Genomic DNA, 23,790 nt, shown 5'->3' with positions numbered 1-23,790 from the left:
GACCTGGCAGCAAGCGGGGGAGGAGCCGGAGCAGCGCTACGTCAGGGATGCAGGGTGAACTTGTACCTGAAGTGTAGAACATACATGAAAAACACTCTTAAGTAATCCAAGCCATATCAATTAGCAGGTAAGGACTAAGCTAGAAGGGAAAACGAACACACAAAACTAGTACTAGTGCACTGAGACATTTTAGCCAACATTTTGCGTGCACACACAAAAAACTAGAGAATTGGAGAGTGAAGAAGCAGAGAGGAGGCACGGTGGGTAGGGAACCTGCGGTGATGCATCCACATTCAGGGACGGGCCGGGGACGAAGGAGCTCGCTAGAGCAGCACCCACCACCCCGTGCACGCAAAATTGGAGCTGGTTGAGATGAGATGCGTCCTGGAAGAGTCGCCCTGCTGCTGTGGCACGACTTGGACTGCAACGACCCACACAATTTTTGTTGATGCATACATGAGGGAGGAGATGAGCATCGATCAGCGTCAATTAGCGCACACACATCTCGCGAGCATAGCGGCCCCGATCCAGGGAGTGGTGGCCCGACGGCGGTGAACAACCAGTGCTTTGCAGGCCGGGTCCCGGTGGCGGAGCACTGTGGGGTTCGTGCGGGACACCGACATCCTCGTCACAAGGCAGCGGCCTGCCGGGAGCCATGGCTGCGACAAGGATGAGCAAGATGTTGAGATCCATCTTACCTCGCACGACAGTGACGAACGACTGCAACTGGAGTCGTTGGACTGCAACGGTGGGGTTGAGCTGGAGGATGCAATGGCGGCGACGACATGCACATCAGTGCCGAGCAAAATAATGTGCCCATTTTTGTTTGCCCTGCATTAGAAAATGTTTTGGAAGAGATTCCAGATGCTACCGCTAGTTCTCATTAAATTGGAGGGATACAAAATCAAATTCCCAATACAAATACATTTTTAGTCTTGAACTAACGGAGGTTACAACAGGGAACAATCCTTGGTTTCTCTAAGTGGAATTCATGCCCTTTTTATGTCATCGTTACAAACTGAACTTCTCTTATTTTTTCTAATAAAAACACACACTATAAAGGAAAAATAGAAATTTCTTTTGCCATCCTTGGTGGAGCACATAACGGCAGGTGCAACAAGTTCAGAGTGTGCAAGCAGAAAGGAAGAGGTTCAGAGAAAAAGACTGACACTTGGTCATGCTGCGGAGGCGTCCTGCAGTCCATACTTGTCTGGAGCAGCAGTAACGAGGACGCAACTAGAGAAGGCTGATAACCCACAAATATAGGGAATCATTTGTAGCCTTCTTCGATAAATAAGAGTGTAGAACCCAAGGAGGATCTAAAGGTAGAACAAATATTCCCTCAAGTTCTATCGACCACCGATACAACTCTACGCACACTTGACCTCTGCTTTACCTAGAACAAGTATAAAACTAGTTTGCAAGAATAAAACTACGAGTACTTTGCGAGAATAAAACGAGAAGTATTTTGCAAGATAATAAAAGTTAGGTGTTTAGTAAAAGGGTTTTTGTCAACAAGAAAGTTATTTGTCCCTAGTCAATCGATAACAAGTACCGGTAATCATTCTTGCAATTCTATATGAGGGAGAGGCATGAGCTAACATACTTTCTCTACTTGGATCATATGCACTTATGATTGAACTCTAGCAAGCATACGCAACTACTAAATATCATTAAGGTCATGAAACCCAACCATAGCATTAAGTATCAAGTCCTCTTTATCCCATATGCCATAGCCCACCTACTCGGGTTTAAGCTTCTGTCACTCTCGCAACCCACCATAAGCGAACCATGAACATATTGCAACACCCTACAGCGGGGGGCCCTCACGTTTGCGCGAGAATGGAGGGCACCGTAGGACAACACCATAAATAAAATATACAATCATACCAACAAGATCACGGTTAACCCACAGGACAAAACGGATCTACTCAAACATCATAGGATAACCATAGATCATTGGGAAATAATATACGGAGTTGAGTACCATGTTTAAGTAGAGATTACAACGGGGAGAAGAGGTGTTACACCGCTGCATAGAGGGGGGAAAGTTTGTGTTGACGGTAGCAAGATTATTGATGTAGATCGTCGTCCCGATCGTTGCCCCGGCGGCACACCGGCGCCACCGAAAGCGAGGGGGAGAGAGCCCCCCTACTTCTTATTCTTCCTTGGCCTCCCCCTAGATGGGGAGGAGAATTCTGCCTCTGGTCCATGGTCTCCTATGGCGGCGGAGGGGCGGGAGCCCCTCCAAGATTGGATCTCCCTCTCTGTTCTCTTCTCTTCCGCGTTCCCCGGATCTGGCCGAGAACCGTTTCTTATATTCCGAGAGATCCGTAACTCTGATTGCGCTGAGATTTTAACACGATTTTTCCCTGGATATAAGCTTTCTTGAGCCCGAAGTAGCGCTCCAACCGATGTTCGAGGAGGGCACAACCCACCACCACGCGCCAGGGGCCTTTGGCGCGCCCTGATGTCTTGTGGCTGTGTGGGCCTCTGTTTGCGGTGATTCCAACTCCAAAAATCACATATATTCCAAAATAATTCTCCGTGAAATTTTATTGCATTTGGACTTCGTTTGATATGGATACTCTGCGATACAAAAAATATGCAGAAAACATGAACTGGCACTGGGCACTGGATCAATAGGTTAGTCCAATAAATCATATAAAAAGTTGCCAAAAGTATGTAAAAGTTGTATAATATTGGCATGAAACAATCAAAAATTATAGATACGAAGCATCCCCAAGCTTAATTCCTGCTCGTCCTCGAGCAGGTAAATGATAAAAAAGATATTTTTTGATGTGGAATGCTACCTAGCATAAACTTGATCATATATCTAATCATGGCATGAATATTATACATAAGTGATTCAAAGCAATAGTCTATAATTTGACATAAAGACATCAATACTCAGGCATCCCAACAAACAATCATGTCTTTCAAAATATCAACGCTAAAGAAAGCTATCCCTACAAAATCATATAGTCTTGTCATGCTCTGTCTTCTTAACACAAAGTATTTATCATGCACAACCCCGATGACAAGACGAGCAATTGGTTCATACTTTTTAACGCGCTTCAGCTTTTTCAACCCTCACGCAATACATGAGTTCAAGCCATGGATATAGCACTACGGGTGGAATAGAGTATGATGATAGGGGTAAGTATATAGAAGAAAAAAAGTAAGAAAGTCTCACACCGATGCGGCTAACCAACGGGCTATGGAGATGCCCATCAATTGATATCAATGCGAGGAGTATGGATTGCCATGCAACGAATGCACTAAGAGCTATAAGTGTATGAAAGCTCAATATGAAAACTAAGTGGGTGTGCATCTAATACTATAATGAAAAATTCCCACTAGTATATGAAAGTGACAACACAGGAGACTCTCCATATAAAAACCATGGTGCTACTTTGAAGCACAAGTGTGGTAAAGGATACTAACAATGCCCCTTCTCTCTTTGTTTATTTATTTATTTTTCTTTTCTTTCTTTCTTTCTTTTTCTTTCTTTTATTTTTTTCTTTTTTTTATTTTTTTTCTTTTCTTTTTTTTCTTTTATTGTCCGGAGTCTCATCCCGACTTGTGGGGGAATCATAGTCTCCATCATCCTTTCCTCACTGGGGCACTACTCTAAAAATGATTAATGATGATCATCACACTTGTATTTACTTATAACTCAAAAGAAATAAAAATTACGACTCGATACCTATGACAAAATACGACTCTATATGAATGCCTCTGGCATGTACCAGGATGTGCAATGATCTAGCATAACATGTATGAAAAATGATGAACGGTGGCTGAGCCACAACTACTGTGTCAGCTATATGATCATGCAAAGCAATATGACAATGAATGCTTAAGTCATCAAACGAAAGCGGTGGAAGTTGCATGGCAATATATCTCGGAATGGCCATGGAAAAGCCATAATAGGTAGGTATGGTGGCTGTTTTGAGGAAGATATAATAAGGCTTATGTGTGATAGAGCGTATCATATCACGGGGTTTGGATGCACCTGCGAAGTTTGCACCATGTCTCGATGTGAGAAAGGGCAATGCACGGTACCGTAGAGGCTAGCAAATTGCGGAAAGGTAAGAGTGCGTATAATCCATGGACTCACATTAGTCATAAAGAACTCATATACTTATTGCAAAAGTTTATTAGCCCTCGAAGCAAAGTACTACTATGCATGCCCCTAGGGGGATAGATTGGTAGGAAAAGACCATCGCTCGTCCCCGACCGCCACTCATAAGGAAGACAATCAATAATAAATCATCCTCCAACTTCATAGAATAACGAGAGACTATATGTGCATGCTTCGGGAATCACAAACCTTAACACCAATATTCCTACTAACCACAACCGTTTACTAGTACCTCCCACATATTCCATCTCTATATCGCAAAACTATTGCAAGGAATCAAACATATCATATTCAGTGATCCACAAGTTTTATGTAGGATTTTATGACTAACCATGCAATTGACCAATTCCTGTTGACTCTCTAAATAGATCTAAGTGAAGCATGAGAGTTTAATTCTTTCTACAAAAGACCATGCTCTAATAAATATAAGTGAAGCAAAAGAGCATTCTTCAAACAATGGTATTCTATGTGAAGAGAAACAGGCAATCCAAACTTCAAATGATATAAGTGAAGCACATGAAGCATTCTATAAAGCCATAGTCAAAAGATATAAGTGAAGTGCAATGAGCATTCTATAAATCAACCATGTACTATCTCATACCAGCATGGAGCATAAAAGAAAAATGAAAACTAAATGCAAAAGACGCTCCAAGATTTACACATATCACGTGAATGAAACGAATCGAAAACATACCGATACTTGTTGAAGAAAGATGGGATGCCTTCCGGGGCATCCCCAAGCTTAGACGCTTGAGTCTCCTTGAATATTTACTTGGGGTGCCTTGGGCATCCCCAAGCTTGAGCTCTTGCCTCTCTTACTTCTCCTCACATCGAGACCTCCTCGATCTTCGAACACTTCATCCACACAAAACTTAACCGAACTTTTAGTGGCGGGGTTAGTGAATATGGCAATGAAATCCCATCATGTACTGCTATAACATTATTGTATAATTATAAACAAAAATTACCCACTGTATGCTATTACAATTCTATGGCCCAAGTCAAGGAGGCTTCAACAAGAATTCAAACATACGCAAATAATGAAGCTATAACAACAATCTGTAAAAACAGGACAGTCTGTAAAGATTTGAACATCCACCATACTTCTGTAACTTAAAAAATTCTGAAAAAAATAGGAAAAATAAAAAAAATTTATAGAAAGACAGTGCAAAAGGTTTCAGAACCGTTTGATATTCCAGTAAAAAATGTAAAATCGCACACTACAGCCAAAGTTTCTGTTTTGCACCGCACAAACCAACAAGCAATTTAAACATCCTAAAGGCAAATCTTGGCACATTATTTTTATAATACAATGGAATTGTACAAGGGGATAATTATTTTTGTTGAAAAGTTTCTGTAATTAAGATTCACAAAGTTTCCAAGGGCATGAACAAAGTTCAAGGCTAGCTCCCGCTTCCACGGTGCTCGTCCTTCTCACTTTCACTTTTCTTTTTGTGAAGTTTTAAGTTCCCTTCTATATTTTTTGTTTTTAAACTTTATAAAAGCACTCAATAGAAATAAATGACTCTCTAAAACTTCTGAGTTGTCTCCCTGGCATTGCTTTCTTTAAAGCCATTAAGCTAGGCATACAGTGCTCAAGTAATGGATCCACCCGGATCCCAAGGTATATCAAAGCCAATTTTAATTAACAATGATTTGGCATTTAGTAGTGAGCACAAAGCAACATATATCAAGCAATGGCGAAGTCTAACTCTCTTCCTATGCATCGGCATGTCATACAAGAACAATTCATGCACATCAAGTAAAGGCCAATACATAGCATAAGCAGTTTCTTGCAATTTTATCGTGTTGGAAACATAGAGAGGTGGAGATGTAGTTCCTCTCTCATAATAATTGCAAGTAGGAGCAGCAAGCACATGCCTATTATATTCATCAAAATCATTATGTGCAACGGTAAAAGGCAACCCATCAACGTTATCCTTAATAAGTGCAAACTTCTCCGATATAGTGTAGTCGGGAGAATTCAAAAAGATAATAGGACTATCATATGTGGGTGCAATAGCAAAAATTTCATTTTTAACATAAGGAACAGTAGCAAGTTCATCTCCATAAGCATCATTCATATTGGCATCTTGGCCACAAGCATAGCAAGCATCATCAAAAAGGGATATTTCAAACGAATCAACGGGATCATAGCAATTATCATGGCATTCATCCTTCGGTAAGAACGAAGGGAAATTAAATAATGTATGAGTTGAAGAGTTACTCTCATTAGAAGGTGGGCACGGGTAGCTAATCCGCTATTCCTCCTTTTGTTCTTCACTCTCCTCATCATCTTTTTCATCCAATGAGCTCACAGTTTCATCAATTCCTTCTTCCATAGACTCCGGCAAAATATTAGTCTCTTCTTGGACAGTGGAGACTTTCTCAATAAATTCATCAATATCGGAATTATATTTATAATTATCATAGCAATATTTAAGGATGGCAAAATTTTCAGGTCTATAAACATCATCATCAAAAGCTTCATACTTTTCAAACAAAGATTCAATTTCATAAGCATCCTTAAAAGCAACAAATTCTTCTATTCGTTCCACATCATAATAATCATATATACCATTAGCATAAGAAGCCAAGGTTTCATTATCATTAAATTTGCATGAAAAGGGAAGGTGTGGAGCATTCATCCTAGAGCAACAAGTAAAATCATATCTCAAGCATAAATCCCGAGCATACCAATGCAACATATAAATTTGATCCCATAAAAGTTTCCCTTTTTGTGTCAAGCGATAATCCCTAAAGTATTCATGTTGATCCAACGTTACTCCCATTATCATGTTGAATGGGGTTTTCTCAGGATTATTAAAGAAGTGCATAATATTTTTCACATAACAAGCATCGAGGGTTTTAGGAGGTTCCCCATCTCGTGAGTAGCAAGTACCACTATTTTTTGGTGTTTTGTGTTCCATATCCATAACTAAAGATAGAGAACAACTTAGAACAGGAAATAAAAACTACTTAGTGATAAAGCAAACAAGCACACACGAGAATATTCACCCCACGCTATTGCTCCCGGCAACAGCGCTAGAAAAAGGTCTTGATAACCCACAAGTATAGGGGATCGTTTGTAGCCTTCTTCGATAAATAAGAGTGTCGAACCCAATGAGGAGCTAAAGGTAGAACAAATATTCCCTCAAGTTCTATCGACCACCGATACAACTCTACGCACACTTGACGTCTGCTTTACCTAGAACAACTATGAAACTAGTTTGCAATAATAAAACTACGAGTACTTTGCGAGAATAAAACGAGAAGTATTTTGCGAGATAATAAAAGTTAGGTGTTTAGTAAAAGGGTTTTTGTCAACAAGAAAGTTATTTGTCCCTAGGCAATCGATAACAAGTACCGGTAATCATTCTTGCAATTCTATATGAGGGAGATGCATGAGCTAACATACTTTCTCTACTTGGATCATATGCACTTATGATTGGAACTCTAGCAAGCATACGCAACTACTAAAGATCATTAAGGTCATGAAACCCAACCATAGCATTAAGTATCAAGTCCTCTTTATCCCATATGCCATAGCCCACCTACTCGGGTTTAAGCTTCTGTCACTCTCGCAACCCACCATAAGCGAACCATGAACATATTGCAACACCCTACAGCGGGGGGCCCTCACGTTTGCGCGAGAATGGAGGGCACCGTAGGACAGCACCATAAATAAAATATACAATCATACCAACCAAGATCACGATTAACCCACAGGACAAAACGGATCTACTCAAACATCATAGGATAACCATAGATCATTGGGAAATAATATACGGAGTTGAGTACCATGTTTAAGTAGAGATTACAGCGGGGAGAAGAGGTGTTACACCGCTGCATAGAGGGGGGAAAGTTTGTGTTGACGGTAGCAAGATTATTGATGTAGATCGTCGTCCCGATCGTTGCCCCGGCGGCACTCCGGCGCCACCGGAAGCGAGGGGGAGAGAGCCCCCCTACTTCTTATTCTTCCTTGGACTCCCCCTAGATGGGGAGGAGAATTCTGCCTCTGGTCCATGGTCTCCTATGGCGGCGGAGGGGCGGGAGCCCCTCCGAGATTGGATCTCCCTTTCTGTTCTCTTCTGTTACGCGTTCCCCAGATCTGGCCGAAAACCGTTTCTTATATTCCGAGAGATCCGTAACTTCGATTGCGCTGATATTTTAACACGATTTTTTTCCAGATATAAACTTCCTTGCGCCCGAAGTAGAGCTCCAACCGACGTTCGAGGGCACAACCCACCACCACACGCCAGGGGCCTCTGGCGCGCCCTGGTGTCTTGTGGGCTGTGTGGGCCTCTGATTGCGGTGATTCCAACTCCCAAAAATCACATATATTCCAAAATAATTCTCCGTAAAATTTTATTGCATTTGGACTTTGTTTGATATGGATACTTTGTGATACAAAAAACATGCAAAAAACAGAAACTGGCACTGGGCACTGGATCAATAGGTTAGTCCAATAAATCATATAAAAAGTTGCCAAAAGTATGTAAAAGTTGTATAATATGGGCATGAAACAATGAAAAATTATAGATACGACGGAGACGTATCAAAGGCCAACGGAAATTTTGCAAACAACACTCCTCGCCACAGCACATACTTTGATCTCCTCTGGTACCTGCTACTACTACTGCTCCTCGTTGGATTTGGGCACGGCCAACCTGACGACCAACAACAACAGTAGCACAGGTGGGTCTAATTTTCCATTAACAACCACTGTCGTACGCTAACCATTAGAGGACAAGTCGTGGCTGCGCACGAGAGATGCAGAGGAACCAAGGGGAGCGTGGAGTGGATGAGGTAGGAGGGGCTGAGAACAGCATCATCGACAACGACCTGTACAAGGGATGACTAAGGCGACCTGCGGAGGCGTCAGACGGCGGAGGGACGAGGCTGGAAGCTCGGACGGCGCGCGATGACCAGCTCAGAGGCGGTGCATGGGAGAAGGCAGACTGCGGGGGTGGCGCACGACGCCCGGTGCGCAGGTGACCCGAGAAAGGAGGCGGGATACGGGGCCAACCCATGGTGAGGTGGGAGGAGCTGGAAGTCCAGATCAGGGTCTCAGCGTGGTTCGCCATGGGGATCCACGGTGATGTATGGCGACTCGCTTGGGGGAGGGAGGTTGGAGCGCCGGCATCATCCAAGAGAGGCGAGTGGTGGAAAGAGGCGGGGTGCGAGCTCGGGAACGGCGGCGGCGGGCGAACTCAGGAATGGCTATGGCGGCGCACTAGCTCAGGAACGACGACACGCGCGAGCGCAGGTGCCAGCGACGCGTGGAGGTGTGTGGATCCCGGTGGCGGCGTTGGTGAGAAGTTGGCGGTGCAGGAAGGTGGGTCGCGGCGGCGGTGGTGCGCAGGCGACGACGCAGGGATGTGGCGGGGCGGGCACGGGGCTGCTTGGGCGCGGCGGCGAGGATCTGGGAGGTCGCCGCGGCAGCGGGGGATCTAGGGAGATAAGACGGGGTGTTCTTTTTGTTTTGGGAAGTTCGGGAGGGCCCTATTGGGCCCTATATAGGGGTTGTGATCCGAATAGTTATTCTAATCTGGATTAGAATAGTGTTACTCTCTCTCTATATATATATATATATATATATATATATATATTCTTACGGCCTCTTTTTATGTCAAAAATAAGACAAAAATATATATATTAATGCTATTCATCACCCAGGGTGCAGAATAAGTTATTCTTCACCCGAGGTAATCTTACGATCACTTCATAATTAAACTACATTTGGAATTCAAATAGTTACATTCATATTGATTTACTACGTAAAATTTGGTATAGGAGAAAAAATATAGGTCATAAGACAAGAAAATTAGGAGTTTATGTATATTTTACACTATGTTTTTACGTTTGTAATTTATATTACATAAAATATTTTTGACGGTGATTATATATTTTCTTACGGCCTCTTTTTATGTCAAAAATAAGACAAAACTTACGGAACGTAAAATCATTGGTGGTAAAATAGAAGGGAGTGAAGAATAACTATTCCTCACCCAGGGTGACGAATAGTCAATCCAGGGTTGACAAATACAGTGTGAGGAATTCTTATTCCTCACCCCAGCCCAATCTCACCGGCAAGACTTGAAAGCGTGAGAAAGAAAATACTTAAGGTAAGATTACAGTGGGGAGAAAAGAGACTGGTCTCCCATCACACAAAGAGAAACACGTAATCTTATGGAATGCATGCTTGCAAGTTCCGTCATGTCCATGAAACGTGCACCAAAATCATGCTATAAAAACGAAAGATAGTTACGGCAATGAATGGGGAGGTGTTCATAATTTTCTTTATATGATATAAGAAGCCTGCATTCCTATATTGTATTTTCTCTTAAGTAATTTTATGACCCGTATAAAATAGCATACATGAGGCATTTGGATGTCCATGGCGTGAGAAAAATCTGTACAGGAGGCATTTGGACAACCATGACGTAAGAAAAATCTGTAGCCAACGTACAGATTATTGGAACCTCTTAAAAGGTGATAATCAGGCCCGTGAGAGGCATTAATGTACAGAATTTGAGAGCAAGACAAGAACTAACCTGGTGGCCTTTAAATCACACTGCATGGAATAACAACGACATGGCCCAGGAATAACAAAGCCAAATAAATATATTCCATGTAGAAAAAAAAACTGATGATTCCACAAAATATCTCACGTAATAAAAATCATCCATACGAGTACAAATGAAATTCCATTGGAGAAACTAAATGCCACTTGGCACTCGGTAACCAGCAGCAGGAAAAATCACAAATCATTACTACAAAACTGAATACTACTGGGCTAATTACATCAAGATGCAAAGAGATTTGGAGGCGCAACTTCAGTGCCATCGTACAGGTTTCAGCTTGGTCTTCAAGCTGCTTAATTTGCAGGGGGGCAAAGATTTCTCATCAATTTCATCTGTCCAACAATCTCTCCGGCGACCGGAACATTCATATCCATGGGTTGGAAGCAACATCGTATCCTATTAATAGATCTGAAGCCTTTATGTTCACTTTTCTTCTCGCCAATCCTGAATTTTGCTACTGTAAAGGAAGGTCCCAAAATTTGAATCTAACATTACTTGCACCCGCCAAACAATAAAATAAGAAGACATGTTCCAGAAATCCACTCCAGTTAGAAATAAAATACTGTACATTCTATCCCTTGTATATTAGCAGTCATCCACTTGAATAGACACTTGAAAAAACATACTCCGCTGTGAGAAGCATACCAACAAACAGGTAGAGGCCGCCAAGGCGCCAACACGCAAGAACATATAACATTCGTGGATTATCTGAATGATGCAGTAAACCAAACAGAGCAAAAACTAATATAAATATGCAAATGATCAAAATGAGCAGATTATACAAGAACAAAGGGAACCTTAAACTTCTGATTTCCTCTTCGTATACTAATAAAAATTCTGTAAGATTATGAGCTAAAAGCTTGTCATGATAATTTAAACTCATACCCAAATTTGTACACAACATTTTCTTTTTCAAGGAACATAAGAAAAGGAATCATACAAACTAGTCTGTAGCCGGGAATTTCAATCAGTAATGGAGATGCATGCCATCAGTCTATCTAGTCTAGATTAAAACAAGCTAGTAGTCAAAATAAACCATCACAGGAAGCCCGAAGTCACTGAAGATTGATTTTTGGGGACAAAACCTACTCTTTTCAGTCACCTAAATCTACAGTTTCATTTATTGAGAAATCAAACCTTTTTTTTTTGAAGCATCAAAGACAGTAGGAAAGATTCGTACAATCCTGCTGACATGTATTAACTCATGAATCACAATTTACAATTAAATGCTGGAGTCTCACCCTATTCCTTCTCTCCCCATGACTGAGGAAAAGGTTATAGAGTAACCGCAAAGAGAAGGAGCTCTAAACTAGAGAATTTACAAAAGAGTTTATAAAGGGCCCTAGGGTAGGTTTGGTTCTGTGAAATGGTACTAATACTCCCCCCCCCCCCCCCCCCCCTCTTCCCCCCTCAATCATGCACTGTATCAAGCTTTTTAAGACATCACGTGTGTGGTATATGACAACGCTGAACACTCTTCCTCCCGTAATCAATGGAGGATGGAAACAATAGCAATTTCTTATTATAAGGAGATGGGCGCAAAGTAATATGAATGTATAACCATAGTCATAAACTATGAATTGACATGTACATGTCGAGTAAAGTTAAATTAGAAATGACACTATTTATGAACAAAAACAAGAAAAAACTCTGACTAAGCACATACAACTGGGGAAAAGAAAATATGACAGTCTCAGTACTAAGCTTGTCGGAGAGCTATGCCCAAAACGCCATACATCCGGGGACGAGATCAAAATATTATACAAAATGCTTCAGCTCTGCATTTGGGGACGTAATCCATCCAAATTCAGGAAACTATATTTCTTATAGAATCTAACTTAATTCAAGCAGATATTACAGTTATTTTGCACTCCTGAAAATCAAAACTGAACTCTGGGATCAGAATTCATGTTATCTAAATATTACAGTTTGGACAGGACAATTGTAGAACCTTCAGCCAACAATTTTTTTTTCTTCGGTCGTAGAGCTATCACTATATATTTTGGAGGCAATGTTATCCCTGTACTAACGAGAGCAAACTCGAAAACGGAAGAGCGCTACTGAATCCCCAATTTGCTGGAACTACCAAAGGCACTAGTTTTGAACGCCAATTAAATAGCTGCATAGTCCAGCCAGCTACACTGGGAGCTACAGAGTAGCTGGCTGGTAGCCTCGTACTATCGTCAGATCAAGCTAATTTTGTGGCGCACATGAACATCTCCTGAAGCGGCTGATGCAATCAAATTTGGGACTATTAAAATGAAGATGAATCGAGCCACACTCCTAACCAATCCGAATACCAATGGTTCTTGTTTTTCTTCAGGCCACCATCAAACAGGCCATAGATGAGGTGCTCTGTTTGATGGTTCAATAAATGACTCTATCTATGAACAAAAGTAATAAGATATCTGATTAAGCACATACAAACTACGCAAAAGAAATTATGACAGCCCGAGTACTAAGCTTGTAGGATAGCTATGCCCAAAACAAATATATTTGGGGACGAGACCAAAATAAAATACATAATGTTTCAGCTCTGCACTTGGGGACACAATCCATCCAAATATAGCTAACCAATTTTCTTACTGAATCTAACTTAATTCAAGCAGATACTTGGCATGGGAGAGTAAACTACACATACATGACGGAGAGGGGGCGATACTGAAGAACTCCGATGGTGAACACCTAGTTGCTGACCGTTGTCGTGGGAGTAGATGCAGCCCGCATCAAACATAATGCCAACCACCACCGTACCCTAACAATGATTGCCAGTGATGTTAAAATATTATACAAGAACATAAGTTCTATATGAAAACAGCAAATAAACACATAATTCGAGCAGATATATTGGATGGGAGAATAAGACACATACTCATATAAATTGATGGAGAGGGGGCGATACTGATTGTATTACTATGGTCATAGCAAGTGATAAGTAAAAGTGCACTGGGATTTCCTTTTTGAAGTTATTACTTCATACAATTTCTTATTTATCCAGTAATCTATGTGGAGACTGTTCGAGCTAACTCAGCACTTCCTTAATCCAGTTATAGATGACCTGGTAGCCCTTCATAAATTTTCATGTTATGAAGAAAGTTTCAGGCAGCTAATTCAATATTTACGCAGAGACATCAGGCTAGCTGAAACCAAAACAAAGTGAACACGGCGATGGTCATAAGTCTATTTGATTATTATTTTTCTCCACGCCTTAAATCTGAACTGAACTCTTAGATCACGATTCATGTCATCTAAATATTACAGTTTGAACAGGACAATGGTGGAACTTTGAGCAAACAATTTTTTTTCATTGGTTTGTAAAGTTATCACTATATATTTTGGAGGCAAAGCTATCCCTGTACTAAGGAGAGAAAACTCGAATACAGAAAAACACCCATAAGCTTTATACTGAATCCCTGATTTGTTGGAACAACCAAAGACAATAGTTCCGAATTCCAATTAGATAGCTGCATAGTACAGCCTGCTACACTAGGAGCTAGGGAGTATGCCTACTCGTACTATCTTAAGATCAAGCTAATTTTGTGGCGCACCATGGCCATCTCCTGAAGCGGCTGATGCAAACCAAAATTTGGGACTAATAAACCGAAGAGCATTCAAACAACACTCCTAAAATTCGGAATACCAATGGTTCTGGTTTTGCTTCAGGTTCAGGCTACCATCAAACAAAGCACCTCATATATGGCATGTTTGGCAAATGATGGGGAGAGCAATAGGAGATTAAAGGAGGGAGTTAGAAGGCCCCCCTGGGTCTGTCTACCCCCGCCTCAGCAGCCTGATATTTAATCAACAACCCAACCTGAACTTGAGTGAGAAAACATTCTCCTAGATCCTGAATATACAGTAGATGTTTCCTTACTGGGAACAACCTTATACAAGAAAGCACAGCCGAAGCATGAACCTAGCAAGTAAGTAAGTAAATGTCTAAGGTAGTCAGATATGATTGCAATTCTTTATCACTTCACTGATGAGGCTTGGTGCACACTTCTCTTCCTATATAATATGCTAATTAATCTAAATGCAGTAGCAAAGTGACTAATAAGAAGATACAGACAAGCATCGAGAGAGAGAGAGAGAACCTGGGGACGGCTTGGGTGGCAGCTATGCGACAGAGGCCATGGAACCTGTGTTGCTGCTGCTACCTTGCATCTTAGATGGAGGAGGGCAATGGTCAGCTCGCTGGAGAGTTCACAGAGACGGCCTCGGCTTTGTCCGGGCTCCGGAGCAGTTGTGACGGAGGGGTCGCAAGCCTTGCTCCCATCAGAACCCCTCCTTCTGCCGCCGTGCGCGACGAAGAGAAGAGGAGCGTGGAGTGGAGGCAGGGGCCGCCGCCGCCGTGGCGACGAGTCCAGTGGCAAAAATAGGGGAGCACGGGTGCGGGTTATGGAGAAGGAGGTCGGGCCATGGTCCTCGTCCATCGCCACGGGCAAGGAAGGGAGCGGGGGATGGAGGCGGGTCGCCACACTGTCGCCGCCGAAGAGGCCGCCACCCGCCGTGAAGCCTCTTGCAGCACCAGCCGCTCGCCTCGGTGCTGCCTCCGGCAAACGGGGCACCACCAGTGCCACACGCATCCGTGTCCAGCAGCAGCTGCCGGCAGCTCGCCGTCGAAACCTCCCGCCGCTCGCCTCCGAAAAACTGCTCGCCGGTTAGATCCAAAATGCCGGGGTTATCCATTCTTCTTTTCTTTTTTCTTTTTTTACTTTTGATCGACGGGAAGAGTGGATTAACCGTCGCCTTCAAAAAAAAAAACTTGACCGGACAGCGGTGCGGCTTGAGCCGTGTATATATATATATATATATATATATATATATATATATATATATATATATATATATATATATATATATATATAAGCACGGATTGACTTTGTCGGGTTCACCATCATAATATGCTTTTTTCTTATGTTATAATATGCTTTTACGATTTGTATAGACAAAATCGTAATATAAACGAGGTGGTACTAAAACGCTTGCGAAAAAGTCCTTATATTTTTTCGATGGTACTATTTTTCTGCCCACCTCACGATTGTTCACGCATTCGGGCAAGTCATCCAGCCAAGTTATATGCCAAATTCGATTCTTTTTTCTAACTAAGACTGGCCCACAAGGCCACGTCCAGTTAAGCTAGACGAACGATGAATTGGAGATAACCACGACCTGACTTTATCTGCTTGGTCTTTTCGTACATCGCTCCCCTGCTACCGTGTTACCCAATACGTACTATTTTTTCTTCGTGACTCTAGAGGACGAGGACAGGTGGAGTCGAACACCGATATCCCTGGCCGACTTCCCAATTCCTCCCATAAATATCGTCTCGGCAGAGACGGAGGCCTGGATATGTGAAGGCGGTGCATCAACAGACGGCCGTGCCGGCAATGATAGGTGCCATATAGGAACTTGCCGATGTCGTCCGTTGTGTCGTCATCAGCTGAAAGTCGAGGAGCCAGAGGATCTCCCTCCTCCTAGCCGACAGTCGGACCGCCGTCATGCTATCCGCCGGCGCATGAGCAAGATGCCCTCCATCCGCCTCGCCAACAGACGGTTCGCCGTCGTGCCATGCCTACATGGTCCCGGTCCGCGATGAACGCCGCCAGCCGATGCACTGGTCGAACGAGATATCGTACAACACTCGGCATCGTGTGTGGCCACGACTGCGCACGCCTGTCCTTCCCGATCAGGTCGCACCGTAGGAGGACAATGATTTCGCATGTAAGACACCTCCACGGACTGCATCCGCACTCCAGCCGTCTCGTGCCCGGCGGCAGCGGCCAAGACAGCACAGCGGGAGGCAGAGGTGGCGTTGCCGGGGCGGCGGGGTTCAGAGGATAAGTAGACGATTGTGGTAGCAGCGACGAACAGGCTGGAGGAATTAGTGATGTGTACTTGCAGTTTTCATGAACGACAAATTAACACGGCTTGTGGACACTAATAGGTTTCTTTCATTAACATGGAACACATTGACGTTTAAACATCTTCTCTTTCCCATTACAATGTCCTGTTCTACGTTTTTATGTAGTAGATCAAATAGCAGACCTCCCATAAAAAAGAAGCAGAGATGCTTAAATTATGGCCACGGCCGAGCTATTCTGTTGCCGTGTCCTCATGTGAATGTGTGTGTTGTCGGAGTCGAACTGGTGTTTAGAAAAAAAAACAGGAGCCTTCATACCTATCACGCTCAAATGGCATGCAATCATGCATGTACGCGCAAATTGAAAGCTTAATGAGTGATATTAAATAATGAGTTCCCCTAAAAAAGGATATTAAATAATGAGTGTGATTTTTGTATCCTTTATATTCGACTAATAGATGGAAATGTGTATTTCATTAGATGATTTGTTAACAATTTAGATTTTTGTTGCAAATAATAATATTTCACTTTTTCTGATCAACTACTCCAATTATTGAGGTCAATGTTGGAGTACGACTTTACCGAGTTAAAATATGTTGTTTGTAAGAGATTTTGTATTCTTTACCAATACATGGACACCATAGAGTAGCTTATTGAGGACGCCCTCACGCCTAGCTTAAGTGGAATGTGTTTTTAAGTTATAAACATTTTCTTGTATTGGTATGGTTTAATGGATGGATGAGCTCGTCGCCTTGGGATTGACCATGTTCAGATCCCTTACGACCTGTTAGACCGTTGGTGACGGTGGAAAAGAGGATAAACGTCGACAAATGGGGTGTCACGTTGAAATAGATGTCGTGGGCTGTGTGGGGAGGTGTTGGGAATGGGATTATGATTTTTTTTTCCTAATGCAGCGCACGGACATATTTGCTAGGACTCAACAAAATATTGTGACCCGCCGGAAAAACAATATCATTGGAAGCTAGGCGTCGATGGAGACGTCAAGGTCACACGTCCACCACAAATTTGCATTGTTGTTTTTTTCCGTTGCAACGCACGGACTTTTTGCTAGTATATATGTATATATAAAAGGCTGGACTATTCTGTTACGGGATATTCTGTTACCGTTCGGCCCTATAACACCCCCGACGCGCTCCTAACCTTCCGGCCGCCCCCAACCATCTCCAACCCCGGCGCATCCCAGCCCCGGCGCCCCACCCCGGCGCATCCCAGCCCCAGCGCCCCCCTTCCCGGCGACCCCAGCCCCGGCGCGCCTCAGCCCCGGCGCCCCCAGCCCCGGCGACCCTAGCCCCGGCGCGCCTCAGCCCCGGTGACTCCCATCTCCGGCCTCCTCCCTCCGTCGCCGCCGCGCCTCTCGCCACCTCCCTCCGCCACCAACCCAGATCCCTCCGAGCACCGTGCGCCATCTCCTGCGATTCCCGCCACCGCCTGTTTCTAGCGCGGCTCTCCGCCTCCCAGCGACGACGAGGAAGATGACGGGGGAGCTGCCCGTCTTAACGCATGGCGCCCCTGGTCCTTGGATCCCCGCTCCCCTCCGGCTACCCTACTCGCTCGCCCGGCGCTCGCTCCGGTGACCAGCCGCGCGTCACACGATAGATCCCCAAGCTCCTTCACATTCAGCGCCGCCGCCACGCAACCTCATCTCCGTTTTCTCTTCATTACGACCTGTAGCCTGTAGGAGTTTCTTCAGCTGCGGTTCAACAAGAAAACCAGCGGCAGTCCATGCACCCGTTCTATCTCTTTCCTCTCTAATGCTCTTTATCTTACTAATTTGTTTTCTATTGGAACTGCAGCCCGAGGGAGGTTGGACGGACAGCATATTGGCGATGTTGACATCAGTTTGTTTATATTGAACTGATGATCGTGTATTAGTACTACTGAAGTCAAGCAATGAGGTCTAGTTTGTTGAAATTACATATTTGGCTCGGTTATAGTTTATTCCATTGCTTTTCTTTTTCCATGCATTACTACTGAACAGAACTGAAGCACTTCTATTTGAAAAATTACAAGGAGACTTCTGCAGCCTACTAGCGTGTTCTAGCTTGCCGCTGATGTGTATTCATGCCGATGAAGCTTGCTTGCCTAGCTGCTAGCCTGATTCTTGTTCTGTTATGGGCACCGTGGTTATTTGAACTTTAATTGCAGCTACTATTACAGTGTGTGTGTACATGACTGAAACTGTATGATGTGTGTGCCATGGTTACCTGAACTTCAATTCTAGCTACTATTCAAATCTAATACTAGCACGTACAAGACTGGACTCGTACTAGTGCGTACTAGTGTGCCATTTTGCTTATTCTTTCCTTGGACTTTGCATGCGCTCTATTCTTTCAGAGATATGTTCAAAGCTAGTTCCTCAGAGGTGTATTCTTTCATAGATATGTTAAAGCTAATTCTTTATTCTTTCAGAGATATGTTGTTTTCATACTTTCAGCTCACACTGTAGCTTTTTTTTCAGTTCAATGGATTCCAAAAAGGAAAAAATTATGGATGGGTGATGAATCAACTTCCTGTACTGTTGTGCCATTAGCATTGGACGACCCCGACCACTGGCACCACTGCTTCCCTACCTCCTGCTTGCATCGCCATCTCCCGGTGGGGCTCTGCCGCCGGAGCACCCTGGCCGTTCACAGCCACCACTCTAGGCCGTTCAACGCCATCACCCCAGGCCTTTCATTGCCAGCAGCACCCTGGATCCCACCCCTCACCCTAGGAGTTTCAGTTATCGAGTGAGTTTCTGTCCAACTTGAGCTTTCAGTACAACTTGAGCTCCCTGAGATGATCATACAATTAACTCCAAATTTCCTACATGGTCCATGTATTTTACAGCAAGTCCATGTAGTACTACATGCGAAGTACAAAAATTACTGCTAGTGAGAGTTCATTTAAATCCTGGTCAGTTCATCTCCTCAAAACATATTTACTTCTGCTCTGCTCTGATCTTTCAACTGAATTGTTGATGCTGCATCCTCTCTCTCATGATGTGATGTTGTTGCTCTCTCATAGCTAAAACATGGTCCCATAAACATCCTATAGCTGACCACAATCTGTAATTCTTAAACTACATGTTGTCCTGGTCCTTGAGCTGCTATCGCTCCACTGCCGTGTACAGGAAGTTCAACGCTGCAACTACAGGCCATTCAATCTCTCCGTCGTGGACACGCCCCTCCACCTCCTTCTGGTTGCTAGTCATCCCGGTGTGGCCAGGCCGCTGGGTTCGCCGCTGCTGCGATCAGCAGTCCAACCCGGCCGCCCCAGGCCGTTCACCGTCGCAGCTCCCTGGCCGACTGTGTCGAGCCACCTTCCGCCTGCACCTTGGGCTCCCGTATGCGTCCCCTACCCCAGCAGGTGCACACGTCACGGCCCACCGTTCCCTGTGTTGTTCTTTTGACCTTGAACTATATAGGATACAACTTTTATTTGATTTTCAGTTCACCTTTTCCGTTCTTTTCAGTTCATAAACTTTAATGTATTGATGAAATCCTGAAATATCATATGTGCACTCTACGTAATTGTTTTTATGCCTACGAACAATTCTTCACTTGTGCTGTTATGCATCAGTTTTGGTCACCAAAAAATTGGAGGTTTAGATATGGCAAAATGGATTAGAGCGCCATGTCCTCACCCAGAAGTATGAAAAAATCATTGCTTTCAGTTCTAGTAAAATGTTTTTTTTTTTAAAATGGACTGCTGATTCTTTCTGTAATGGGCTTTATATATTATCTTTCCTATGTCTTACTGTAGGAAAATATGGTGGCCTTCAGCAAGTAATCTTTCTCTAACGGGCATCCTATGCCTGCGCCACCGAGAGCCTGATCCTACTTGCTGTGTGCTCACGGCAACCACAAGCATCGTAAGAAAAAGGCTCGTTGAGCTGCACTTGTTTGTACTGTCGCTCTTCCTCTGCTCCTCAAGCGCCACTGCTGTCTCGTGCTGACCTCGACGCACCGACCGTCCTCCAGGCTGCTGCTGGTTCGTGCTACATAAACAAACAGAGTTAAAGAACATAGATGAGAGGAATTCAGTTCAGGAAGATTAAAGGGTAATGTTTAGAGATGAGGCTGAGGGATCTGGTTCAACTCCCATCACCCTTGTTTGGTTTTATGACTACTTGATCGATTACTAGAAGTTCAAAACAAGATGTAGAAATTCATTTTTCCTGTGTATATAAGTTGTAGAAGTTGATGCTTAATGTTCTAGTTCGTGCTCCTCTGCAGGTTAACCTCCTGGGATACACGAAGTTTCAGTTCGTCGAGAGGCTTCCTGGAGCTTCAAAACATTTCACTTCACCTTTTTAGGCTTTTTCAGTACATCTTACAAAGTGTGTTTCCTTTCATCATTTTTATCTACTTAAAAGAAGTGTAGAAACTTGAGGAAATACCCCCAAAATCATGTGTGCCCTCAGCACTCTTCTACGTGCTTGTTCTAATGCTTATGAGAATTATTCTTCAAGGTCATAATTTGGAACTAGATAACTTTTCATAGATGATTGTACTGAAGCTAGGTGTTTAACAGAATTATTTCTCATAAGTTCGCAAATCACCTATTGGTTTGGGTTACATCTCATCCACATCTTCACGAAAAAAGTTGGAACTTGCATCTATATTTATGTTCCGGTTACCTTCGGTTAATTGTACTGAATTTGGCTAATTGTAGCTTATTAGTACTAAACTTTTGTGCATGTGCTACCTTTTGTAAAGTTCATCTTGTCTAGTATATATTACTGCTGTCGTTGATTGCAGATTTTGTTTTTGGGAATTCCACCGTTGATCCCAAGCTCCACGGGCATTTCATGCATTCGCTGGTCTGTGTGTGCAATTATTCTATTATGGAGATGTCAGTTCATTACAGCGCTACTCCGGCTTTTTTCTCCTACAACAAGACTTGCGTATGGCTACAGGTTCATATCAAGGAAGTTTAGAAAAATTGCAGCGCCTTTCAGTTCATTGTATGAAAAAAGCAAAGTTCATCTTGTCTAGTAGAGGTTGCTGCTGGTGTCCGTTCATTGTCGATTTCGTTTTGGGAAATTTCCAAAACTTACTGCTGAGAACGGATGCAGTTTGATCTTGCGCAAGTTGGAAATTCCCTGATGCTGAGTGTGTCAGTACAACCCTACGTCACACAGGGAACAGTGTGTGTACATTTTTGGATTTAATTTTGGAAGGTTCGCACATCCATATTAGAGAGATTCATCGGACATAATTTTGTAAGTTCAGAAAAAGCAATTGCTCAGTACATCACAGCAGCTCTTCAATGCAAAAAGGATGGCTCTTCTCAAGTCAGCAGCTAACTGAACTGGGTAAGTTTTCAGAAATTCATTCTAGTGTCAAACGTTGGTGAAACTCTGATTAAGACTTTTGTCCATTCCAGCAACTTCAGGGTAGCTCAGTCAAATATGGCAGCTGTGCAGTAAACAACTTCAGTTGAGAAATCAGCAAGGTCTAATGCATACTGTTTTCTATAACTCATTTCACTTCATGGTTTCTTCACATGTTTGTTGTTTCCTAATTATCCTAATTCCTAAATGTTCTACTCAACTTCAGCGCCATGCTCAGTCCAACCCCGTGGCTTCAGGGTGGCCGAGTTCGTCGCGACCATCAGTTTGGAGACCTGCGTCACTGCCCGTGTCGCTACCATGGCCACCTGCATCACTGCGTGCTCCGTCAACAGCCTCCTGCACAAGGAAAAGCAACCGGAGTAGAGGCTTTTGAGATGCTCTGTTCTAGCGAGGTGGCTGATTATGTTTGTCAGTTTGTAATACTTTGGCCGCAGTTTACTTATGTATCTTTTTCTGGCCGGAGCACGACCAGAGCTTATGTCAGTATGAACTTTGATTGTGATGGTACTACAAACTCTATAATTACTTACCTTTTATACAATCCACTTGGATTGTGCCCCTATTACCAACTGTGGTACAAAAATGCACTGTGCTCACCATTTTATTTTAGTTCATCAGTTTGTAATACTTTAAAGAGAGGAGGTAAAAGTGAACCATTTGGTTTTGTATTATAAAAAGTGTTAATGTGAGAAACTTCAAAAACATCTTGTTTAATAAGTTCTGCTTGTTCTGTGTATAGTATTTATTCAGCTAAAGAAGGTATGGTTCATACATTCTGGTCGATCTTGTTGTAATCGTCCTTGTTTTTGTGTGTTTCCTGATGCAAGTTTTGTGGTCTGTCCAGATGGGAGAAGGTGATCCGTCCAAAGTGTAATTCTGTGATGTTGACGTCCAAGTTCTACAACTGATGCAGACAAACAAAAACGGTGGTCCGTTCTACAAAGGAAAATTGGTTTTAAACGGTGGTCTGTTCGGAATAAAAGAAATGACAGAAATTCAAATTGTAAAAGTTCAAGCAAAAGGAAACCCCATGCAATTCAAATGGTAAAAGTACAAGTCATAAAATAAGAGAAGTCCAAAACATCGTTGTAAAAAAAATGTTTAGTTAAAAAAAAAGAATAAAAAAACATTTAAAAAAATCATTCAGTTCGATGATATAAACCATGCAAGTACAGGGCCGACGATACAATAACATTCAGTTCAACAATATAAACCATGCAAGTTCAGGGCTAGGATACAGTAAACCGTTGAAAATTTACGAGAAAAATATTACCCAAAAAACAGAGCAAAGTCTAGTTAGTGAAAACACACTTAATACAAACCCATGCAAGCATCAGTACAAGTACCTTTTTTCGGAACCATTTAAAATTACTCTACGAAAATAGCTCAGTACAAACATACACATATATCAGTACGATTACTCTGTTTTTCAAACGAGAAAACAGCAGGATTCGTCATGCCGTATTCAAGATTACTATTAAACGGTTGCGAAGTAGAGAAAACGTCCAACATAACTAAGTTTCGCATTTTTGATAGCTATCCAACAGTATATTATTTGCCCCATTTTGACAAACTTTTTAAAAAAATCACATTCAAAACCAATTTTAACCGTATTTGAATTCGTATTTAAACCGTAAGGAATTAGAAAAAACTTTATATACGCAAAAGTTGCGCATTTTCCATAGCTTTCCAACGCCGTATCATTTGCGTCAATCCGACAAACCATTTGCAAAAAAAGTGAAAAAACATTTCGCCCAGAATTTCACCGTTTTTCAAATTACTTTTAAATCATATAAATTTTGAAAAAATAGTAGATATATGGAAGATGCGGATT

The 23,790-nt window shown here is 42.7% G+C and overlaps 1 protein-coding gene and 1 long non-coding RNA gene across 12 annotated transcripts; one reads left to right on the top strand and one right to left on the bottom strand.

Annotated features, from left to right (window-relative positions):
- Window positions 1-10,756: 10,756 nt before the first annotated feature.
- Window positions 10,757-15,431, bottom strand: LOC123166421 (uncharacterized). 3 transcript variants are annotated; one of them, XM_044584231.1, is made up of 3 exons: window positions 14,829-15,431; window positions 13,376-13,489; window positions 10,757-11,191 (listed from the first exon to the last, which is right to left on the bottom strand). In XM_044584231.1, exons 1-3 carry the CDS (start codon window positions 15,318-15,320, stop codon window positions 11,189-11,191), a joined length of 609 nt encoding a protein of 202 aa, XP_044440166.1. In that variant the 5' UTR covers window positions 15,321-15,431; the 3' UTR covers window positions 10,757-11,188. The 3 variants fall into 3 exon arrangements, with proteins under 3 accessions (XP_044440166.1, XP_044440165.1, XP_044440164.1); XM_044584230.1 differs by having other exon boundaries at window positions 10,757-11,178; XM_044584229.1 differs by lacking the exon at window positions 10,757-11,191 and having other exon boundaries at window positions 13,194-13,489.
- A 2,407-nt stretch (window positions 15,432-17,838) lies between these two features.
- On the top strand, window positions 17,839-22,521 carry LOC123164073 (uncharacterized). 9 transcript variants are annotated; one of them, XR_006482159.1, is made up of 10 exons: window positions 17,839-18,513; window positions 19,077-19,347; window positions 19,448-19,513; window positions 19,731-19,966; window positions 20,180-20,249; window positions 20,363-20,471; window positions 20,581-20,660; window positions 20,836-21,917; window positions 21,989-22,057; window positions 22,162-22,521. It is a non-coding gene; the product is annotated as an uncharacterized lncRNA (long non-coding RNA). The 9 variants fall into 9 exon arrangements; XR_006482163.1 differs by lacking the exon at window positions 20,180-20,249 and having other exon boundaries at window positions 17,840-18,513; window positions 20,836-20,939; window positions 21,361-21,917; XR_006482157.1 differs by having other exon boundaries at window positions 20,363-20,660.
- The last annotated feature ends 1,269 nt before the right edge of the window (window positions 22,522-23,790 follow it).

The sequence above is a fragment of the Triticum aestivum genome, chromosome 7D, assembly GCF_018294505.1.
Source record: "Triticum aestivum cultivar Chinese Spring chromosome 7D, IWGSC CS RefSeq v2.1, whole genome shotgun sequence".
Taxonomy (NCBI): Eukaryota; Viridiplantae; Streptophyta; class Magnoliopsida; order Poales; family Poaceae; genus Triticum; species Triticum aestivum.
The sequence above is the reverse complement of the archived record's forward strand: the minus strand, read 5'-3'. Positions and strand labels throughout refer to the sequence as shown.

Coding starts and splice junctions, on each gene's coding strand:
- LOC123166421 (XM_044584229.1), bottom strand. CDS start 15,320: ATGCGTGTGGCACTGGTGGTGCCCCGTTTGCCGGAGGCAGCACCGAGG. Junction 13,490..14,828: donor GCCACCCAAGCCGTCCCCAG/GTTCTCTCTCTC, acceptor AATCATTGTTAG/GGTACGGTGGTGGTTGGCAT.